General features: G+C 45.4%; 1 protein-coding gene across 1 annotated transcript in view; it reads left to right on the forward strand.

Annotated features, from left to right (window-relative positions):
- Positions 1-251: 251 nt before the first annotated feature.
- The window catches only part of lingo1b (leucine rich repeat and Ig domain containing 1b), a 130,221-nt gene continuing 120,695 nt past the window's right edge, over positions 252-9,777 (forward strand). The window contains exon 1 of the mRNA XM_072465162.1: positions 252-386. Coding sequence (XP_072321263.1) covers positions 375-386 — 12 coding nt within the window. The 5' untranslated portion in view covers positions 252-374. The remainder of the gene's footprint in view (positions 387-9,777) is intronic.

Consider the following 9,777-nt stretch of genomic DNA (forward strand, 5'->3'; position numbering starts at 1 on the left):
TGCCTCCTCCCTCTCTCCTCCCTCCTCTGCTCTTCTGTCCTCTCCGCCGCAGCAGCAGCAGCAGCAGCAGCATGCGTGTGAGTCGCGTGTTCGCCGCCCGTGTGTTTACACGCCGCTCCATCGTCGCCGCTGACGGATTTAGGATTTCTGGATATGCCTCGGAGGTATCTGGGACCGCCAATGCTTCTCGGACGGCGGGATTGTAACTACTGTTCGTCCTAGCAACCCTCCAATCCCACCCCAACCCCCCACCCCACCCCCCTTCCTGTCATCACCCCCCCTGCTACGTCCGTCCCGGTCTCCATCGTTTTGGGGAGGCGTTTTTTTTCGATCACCCTCGGCAACATGGAACGGGTTGAACTGGGATTCTCCGCATGACAGTCCTGGTAAGTGAGAAAGCGAGGCTGGGACTGTGAGATTTACGAGGATGCAGTGTTGGGGAGTGTTGAGAAAAGTCGAATTGTCCTCCTCGGTTGGTGGAAGGAGGCGAAAGAGCTCGCAGGGAGGTTCACGTCTTATTTGTGCTTCGTCATGCGATCGGGTCGCATTCGGGAGTCCGTTCTTGCCCGGGGACTGCTACTGTTTGGCTCCGTAAATAGAGTTGCTGCTTTTATTCTCAAAACTGTCAGAGGCGAGACCGCTGCACTTTCTGTCTTGAATTTGGAGCGTGATCCAAAGATTTCGAGCAAAACTATTGATCTTCGAAGACGCTGTGATGTTCGTGCCATTTCTTGTGCCATGTTATCGCCTCATTGCCCTCGATCTATACTTTTTTGAAACAATTACTGCTGCTGATATTGTGTTTGCATCCAGCACTGTCTGAAGTCTAGCACCACGAACCTGCTCATCTTTTGAAATTGTAAATATCCCTGAAAACGAGTTACTTTTCAATCTTGCTCGAACGCTGCAAGTCTGGATGACCGTTGGGATTCAGGTCGTGGACGTTTCCTCACCTTATTTACATTCACACGTCAGAAAATGGCAGAGGGCGGGGACGCAGGTTCAACCTCGTCCCCGCCAGTCGGTTTCTGCGCGGCGGCCGGCGAGATTGCAGGTGTTTTGCGATTTCGCCACGAGTCTACGATGATGGATGGCGTTGACGGAGGAGGTGGACGATTGCGCGAGGAGAGGAGGGGAGGGGGCAGACTGGTGTCATTAGAGATGCGCCCTGCCACTTCTTAGCATCTATCAAGTGTTACATTTGTGCGCTGACAGGGGGGGGGGGGCGTCGCTGGGTCGGTATGGGGCTGATGAAGGAGCTGGAGTGGGGGGAGAGTGGCAGAGATATCCCCCTGGCTCTGGAGGTGAAGGTTTCAGCACACACATTTACCAAGGGGGTGGGAATTGAAGAGGGTTGGAAGGGTTTGTTTTGGCTCTTGGTCGAAAAGGCAAAACGGCATTGATGGCAGGAATACTAGAGAAAATATGATGCATTTTAAGACCCAGTTGTTCGAGCGCTGGTCCTCCATTGTCCAGCGGAGGATCGATACAAATCTACATCCACACACCATCTCATCTGCTTTAATCACTCCTTCTCCGACACATAAGCACAGATCAAGGTTTATCGACTTCATCTGGCGAAGTGCTTTGAATGAGGTGTGACATGTTTTCGACTAAATGAAACTTGAAGCGTCTTTCTTGTTTGAGTGGTGAAACGCGCGGTTAAAAAAAGATGCAAAGACATCGTTTCTCTGATCAAGAGCGACAATAGGAGACTAATAGGTGACATTTCACAAACAAATGGGACCATTTTACAAACAGCAACTCGCAGATGAGATATTGAGCCTCAAGAGACACATTCACACCAACAATCTGATCATTATTTGATTCTGGAACTTGTCAGGTTATGAAAATGACACGTGAACAGCCAAGTCTGACGCCAGGAATCAGACACGATTCTGACATTTTACTACATGTATTTCTGAAACACACAACAATAATAAGTACTGCAGTTATCAAAAGTAAGCACTGCAGTTATCAATAATAAGTACTGCAGTTATCAATAATAAGTACTGCAGTTATCAAACGTAAGTACTGCAGTTATCAAAGGTAAGTATTGCAGTTATCAATAAGTACTGCAGTTATCTGATTCCACTGGCATTTCAAATGCAATAACTGTGTAAAATATTATAAAACTCATATTATTGCAGAAGCAGAATTACAATCTATTCATGAGGATATTTGCAGAATGATGAGGAATTAGGATGGTTACCATAGCAATCAACTATTTAAAATGAAATATTTTATCTTTAGAAGTCCTCAAAATATATATTGTATAACAGAAAGCTGAAACCCATAAATAGATAAATGTTACAATTGACTTTGTGCAGTATCATGTGAATTATGTACCAATCAGTTTCCTTAATATTATTTTTATTTGTCAAAGAATCTGACTCTTTTAATATACTATGTTCTGAAATGGTTCTGGTCGAGGATACTTGTCTTCTCTGGGTCCAATGCAGGAAAGGGACAGTCCAAACATGTGAGTTTATCCCAGAGACCCACTTAGAGGGTTTGAACAGAAGACGAATTATATAAAAGATAAAATGATTGAGTGATGGCAGAAACACACACAGAGAGATGGAGAGATGGAGAGTTTAGAGACTGGATAAAGTCCTTGGCAGGTGGAGACGTTGCTGATGTGTGTTTGAAAGATGATCCTTGTTTGGTTATATGTTGAAAATAGATTGTGGGATTGAAGGTACCAACTGAGGGGCTTAAAAGAGACCGCGGGGGGCCGATTCTGTCCCTGTGTAACCATCTTCACACATCTCTGCACCGCTGTGAATGACCTGTATCCTCTGCACAAGTAAAACCTGCATGAATCCACTCCACTCTTCTTTCTTATTTAAGATGCATCTAACAAAGGAGAGAATGATGGAACTGTACGCGTCGCTGTAATGATGAAGGGCGGAGATTAAGAGGCCGAGTTGACTGATGCTTTTGCTGCTGAGATGGAGACGGGGCAAAGGGGTTCGTGTGGCTGTAATGTACATGTATATGAACCATGACTGGAGATGGAGACAGGGCAAAGGGGTTCGTGTGGCTGTAATGTACATGTATATGAACCATGACTGGAGATGGAGACAGGGCAAAGGGGTTCGTGTGGCTGTAATGTACATGTATATGAACCATGACTGGAGATGGAGACAGGGCAAAGGGGTTCGTGTGGCTGTAATGTACATGTATATGAACCATGACTGGAGATGGAGACAGGGCAAAGGGGTTCGTGTGGCTGTAATGTACATGTATATGAACCATGACTGGAAAGGTTGTCGGTTGCAGGGCTGCACAAAGTTGAGGAAAACCTTTTTTTTTAAATAATTGCAATTGATATAGGATTTAAACACATCCATGAGCATTGACGTTTGACAGAAGATTGAAGCATGGACTTAGAAATCAGAAGAATCCTTGTTTGTACAGGTCCAAACTAGAAGGTTAGAAGATCTTACACATATGACAAATACAAATGCCTAGTTTCTTTGTCATTTCTGTTGTGAAGAAAATACTAACCAGACACGACTATCCTGGCCGACTTGCACGATCTGGCAGGCCAGCCTGACTGCAAAAGGACAAGTTATTACCTTACGATTCCTTAAAAACCCTTTATGTTGGACCGCCCTAATTTACTTCAGAATGTACTTATGTATGTGCTTTTCATATTTACATCTAGTGTTCCGGTCCAAATATGTTCCTCACTTTCCTAATGCTTTCTGTGCACCGTAATTATTCACCACGATGAGTTTATAAGTGTCACAGTATAGTTACCGGTGTCATTTTGACACCAAGAGATGCTTTTACAATATATCTGTACAAAACAGGGGCGGAACAGATTTTTAAAGTTATACATGAAAGTAAAAGGGTACAGCCAAGTGAGTCGATGTGTTGGGTGAGGTTTTCAGACTGTAAGAATAGCAGAGTTTAGTAGATTATGTATGGATTTACAAAGGAATATAACATGCTTCCACTGCATTACGCAAGGTGAACTAGCATCCATATAGCTCAGAATATGTATACTTCTCTTTTAATTCAGTTCAAATGACACAAAACCCTCGTTAGTGGACGTAAGCGATGGGCAAATGGACACAAGACAAATTGCTATTTTCAAAGGAACTCTCTCAATGTGTTTCCATCATCAGCTTGTTCAAGCGCTTCCAACAGAGATCTAATTAAACCAGCTTTTCTTCTTCCTTCTTGCCATGACTCACATTTTTTATAACCCCACATCACTGTAATTATGCTGCTGATTATGTAAATACATGTACATGTACATGTTGAGGGCTCTGCACTTGACTGGCTCACATCCTATCTCACCAACAGGCAAGAGTTCATTTCCCTCTCCGGTCACTCATCCACCCTCTCCCCAGTAACGCAGGGGTCCCCCAGGGCTCAGTCCTCGGCCCCCTCCTCTTCATCTGCTACATCTTCCCCCTTGGTCACATCCTCCGCCAACTCAACCTGGACTTTCACTGCTACGCTGACGACACCCAGATATACCTCACCACCAAATCCACCCAAAACCCTCCCCTCAGCCACATCGAAACCTGCATCTCTACAATAAAATCATGGCTCACTCTCAACTTCCTCAAACTGAACAGTGACAAAACAGAGCTCCTCCTCATTGGCACCAAATCCACTCAATAAAACTGGTCCCTTTTCACTCAGCATCGACACCTCGACCATCACCCCCTCTACCCTGGTACGCAATCTCGGTGTCATCATGGACCCCACCCTCTCCTTCACTCCCCATGTCAGCCACATCGTCAAGACCTCATACTTCCACCTCCGCCGCATCGCCAAAATCCGACACTGCCTCACCCTCCCCGCTGCTGAATCCCTCATCCATGCCTTCATCTCCTCCCGCCTCGACTACTGCACCTCCCTCCTCACTGGCATCTCCTTCCATCCCCTCCATAGACTCCAAATGGTCCAAAACTCCGCTGCCCGCCTCCTCACCCACACCCGGTCCCGTGATCACATCACTCCCGTTCTCCGCTCTCTCCATTGGCTCCCCATCAAGCAGCGCATAAACTTTAAAATACTCCTCCTCACCTTCAAAGCTCTTCACCACCTTGCCCCCCCCTACCTGTCTGACCTCCTCATCCCCCACCGCCCCTCCCGAGCTCTCCGATCCTCCTCCTCTCTCACCCTGGCTGCACCAACATCCCGACTCAAAACTTTTGGCGACAGAGCATTCTCCCGAACAGCACCCCGACTCTGGAATTCCCTCCCCCAACCTGTCCGCCACTCTCCCTCACTCACAACATTCAAATCCTGCCTAAAAACATACCTCTTCACCCAAGCCTATGACCTCCCCTACCCCATTGCCTACTCTTCTACCCCCTGTTACATCCCCATCTTTTTCTCTCTACTTCTTCTGTCTTGTTCATTTTATCTGTATATTAATGTGTATTGTACGTGTTGTCCCCCCCTGTCTGTAAATACCCCCCCTTTTTTATATATGTTCAGCGTCTTTGGGTCACTGAAAAGCGCTATATAAATAAAAGTTATTCTTATTATTATTATTATTATTATTATTACATCCACTGTAAAGCGTGCCTGTTGGCCCACGGCGTACACAAGAGCATAACAAACCTGACTTGAGTGATGCACGCGCTGCCAGTTGCAGATGCTTCCTCTGAGGTTATTGAGTGGTTTGAGGAGCCTTTGCTCATGCGCAAACAGAAGACGCTCTATAGCAGAAGCGAGCGAGCGTTTCAATCTGCCCAGAAAAGAGCGCGGACGAGAGCTGTCAGAGGAGAATCTCCGCGGCCTAATTGTATATGCATGCGCACGGGCCGGCGCTAAATCGGATGTGGCAGTCGGCTAGAGCATGTACGGCGGGGGAGATGATATATTTTGGTGTTGACGGTCAACAGAAATAAGTCTTGTCGTAGTGCCACACAGAGTGAGGCGTGTTCGTGCCCAGCTGTGATGTGTCAGAGTCTGGATGAGGTTTGGTGTTTATTTTATGCAAATCAAGACTCCTCCAAGGTATTGAAAGAGTGTTTGGGTCGCTTCCATTATCGGAGTGTCCTTGTGCTCACTCTGCCTGTGTGAATGTTAATGTTCATAGAGGTGTCTGGTTGCTGTGTGTTTAAGGGGCAAATAAAGGTAAAGGTACCATTGGAAACATCCTTCAACGCCCCATGGAGCCCTTCTTTGGTCAGGACTATCTTAGGTGGAGGATTGTATCTATTGTGCATGTTTAGGGTTGATGGGGGAACCAGAGTACCCGGAAAACATGAAAGGAGTAGTCGTACCCGAAACCTTGTTGCTGTGAGGTGAGCCACTGTGCCGCTAGTAATGTGAAGCTAGTATAGACATGATTTTCTTTATATTATATAGGGATGTGTTTCATTGAATTTTAATCAAATCGGGAATCTTGTTAGCAGATTGTGATAAGCTAGAGGCCTTTTAATCAACACGGTGCATTAGCCAATTCTGTGCTTTGGGTTTGTTTTCCGACTTGGATCTGTGATGTCTGTCTTTAAAATATTTGAATATGTATATGTTTTTTTAAAATAACCACGATCGATCAATATAAAAGAGAAAAAGACATGTTTTGTTGCTCCAGACACTTAAAGACGCATCACAATCGTGTGCATTATTCATCCACTTCACTCTCAGTGCTAAGCTACAGCTGCACCAAAGACCACCGCCGATAATCACGCCCACACCATCTTCTTATCAGGCAATGTGGGTCAAGTGTATTGCCTAAGGACACAAAAACAATTTGCTGTAGAGCTGGTGCCACTCCTCTGTGACTCCTGTTATTCTCATCCAAATTCTCATCAAGCCAAACCCTGCGTTGTTTTCGAGGTCAGATGAGATTGAGGCTGTGCTGTAGTTCATATATTCATAATGATTTGCATGAATATGGAAAATGAATGATCTCTTCCTCACATTTCTAATTTTGCGTGGGACTAGCGGGTTCCTGGCCCTTGTTCAGACTTCAGAAGGCACGAGAGTTCTCCGCCGTCGCGTCAACAGCAGCGAACACTGAAATGGCTCTAATTAGCGCCTGCCCTCGCTGACGAGACGGCGGCCGAGGTGGCAGCATCCACTTTAGACTTCCCCTCTTTTTGTGTCTCAGTGTGACGGCTGCAGTCGGGCTTTACAAACACCGGCCTCTGCTTTCGACGACACAATTATCAGAGGGATACATCTACCGCATTTAATTACAGCAGAAGATATCACCTTGATACACACCGCTATTACAACAACCTCCCAGGGGTTTTTATCGCCAAACACGGCCGACTCCCAATCACTGTTCTCGCTCTCCCGCGGCGAGCGGTTCAATAAATGTTTGTCTCCCCATAGAAAGCAGCAGAAAAGGATAATAATTTTGTTGCAGGCGTCCCACGTTATCTGATCTCACATGCAGTATTTTCAGCGCTTTTTCGAGGGAAGGCTCCTTTGTCGGGCCGAGGCTTCTCATCAGTATTCAAGACTTACAAGGGGTTTGCTAAGCAGAAAAATGAAGGCAATACTAAAGGGACGGCTCTGAATCTGCTGCTGGCTTATCTGCACCGACGCCAGATTTGCACTTATTGCGGTGACAAACGTGCCTCAGGTTCACGTCTAATTACCTGAAAACTGCTGCAGGGTCGGGGAAAAATATATTCCACGGACCCCCCCGTTATAAATGTTCTATAATTAATGGTGATTTGGTCATGTTTACCTCATATCTAGCGACATGGTTAGGTCATTCTTATTAAATTTGAAAAACAGATCTCGACATATTGAAATGCTTTTTTGTATTGAATAAATCTTCTGTGATCGGTTGTTGCTTTTTGACGTCCCATCTGCAAACAAGCTCAGCACCAAACACACGCTTTCATCTAACGCTTTGTCATCCCTCGAAAATGATTAAAGGATCAACAATAGCACAAGCCATTCTTAGTTAGCCAACATTATAAAACTCATTCCAGAGAGCTCATTGTCTCGCCATCGACGAGTCAAATAATCCCTCACAACGAGGCCAGACAAGCGTTTGTATTTCGTGTTTGCCTGCACCGCATTTTAGGATGAAGCTTGTCACACACACTTAGCATTAAACAAATGCTCATTCTAACTATTCTGACACCTGCGCGTGACTTTTTAAACATTGTTTTGCAGATAGCGCGCTGATGTGGGAATAAGAATCAATCTAAAAGTGATGTGTCCATCCCGGAGACGCCTGTCATGCTGGCAATGTGTGTGGTCTGTCATTTCTTTGTGATTTGAAAGCGTTTGTTCCTGTTCCTGTTTGAATTGCCTTGTGTATGAAATGTCCTCTACAAATAACCATGCTTTGCATATTGTATCTCTATTCAAAACGATGAGAAATAAGGAGAAATACTGTATCTTTAGAACTTTCAGATGGAGATTTCGCTGTTTTTGAGACACACGTTCCAGACAAAGCAGTAACATTTCCACGGAGACCAGCAGGTAGTGCACATGCTGCTCCTTAAAGTCCTTTACATTCGCTACGTTCACCGGTACAGCAGGGTGGGGGACTACGACGTGTCATCTAGCATTAGTTGAAGAATTTAGCTTTAATTCCCGCATGTTTGGCAGAATATAGCCCTAGCCACACATGGAACTTGGGAATTTACCTGACTTCTTGTGATGACGTTCTTCGCCACCGCCAAAGGTTTGCTCCGGAGGTGTTCATCCACTGTGTCCATGGCAGGGGTTTGAGGCCCTTGTATACATTGTTGTGCAATAATAAAGATAATACCACAGTCCCAAAACACATGGTAATGATGGTGATAGCGCACTTAAAATACCGTGTTATTGGCATCGTCGAGATTCCAATCAAGACGATCGGTTTGGGTTTTTGGCAATGTTATCCTATTGAATCTTTTGAATAATACGATTAAAAACAATTGTTTGCCTTTGTTCATTTGACAAAAGTAAGAGTTGTACAAGTTTTTGTTTCGTGTGGTAATTAGAGAGACTATTAGCAATTAACAACATCAAAACATTGACATTTTGACCTGCAACTCAATTTAAATATAGGTATTCTGGATGATTGTGATGTCACGCGTACCCGACCTCGTCCTCCACAGCTCCAGTCCAGGGTTTTGTGCTCCAGTCCAGGGTTTTGTGCCCCAGTCCAGGGTTTTGTGCCCCAGTCCAGGGTTTTGTGCGCTCTCTTCCCGGCACTGAGAAGTGGAGCAGGATGTTCAGGTGACAAATGAATGTGCGATTACATGTGTCCGGCTGCGACGTGCTCTGACCACTGAGAGAGAATCTGGGGATGATTGAATCCTGCTCCCGTTGTCTCCAAAAACACCTTATAACTACTGTTCCCGGGACAGATCCGCCAGGCCACCCGCGAGGACCAAGGGCAGCGACAATACCAGATTCTATTGTATTTGTCTGTTTCCTGAAAATTGCCCGTAGACCGTTGACCCCGTTACTCTCCGCGGTCGTGGTCGTGGGTGATTCGAATGGTGGAAATTGTTGCTATTTGCAGGTAAATGCACCTTGATTGCGATAATTGCGATGAATATTGGAACACTCTTGTAAGATCTATAATGGTAAAGGTTACTTTAGTTTTCACTAGACATGGTCCTTCCTCCAAGGTCCTTCCTCCAAGGTCCCCACAATGTAGACCCCATTTGGTCCTGTTCTAGTCCTTGTTCAGTCCTTGTCCAACTCAATTGTCCAACAACAATCAAAATATTGTAATATTGTGTCGAATGCCAAGCTTTTTTGCTAAAATGTATTGTGGGAGAGAAATACACCGTCCATGATCCTTTGCTCCATTTCAGTGCTGACAATGTG

Source organism: Eucyclogobius newberryi, unplaced genomic scaffold (assembly GCF_026437365.1).
Source record: "Eucyclogobius newberryi isolate DKJ021-1_F unplaced genomic scaffold, fEucNew1.0.hap1 SCAF_5, whole genome shotgun sequence".
Lineage (NCBI taxonomy): Eukaryota > Metazoa > Chordata > Actinopteri > Gobiiformes > Gobiidae > Eucyclogobius > Eucyclogobius newberryi.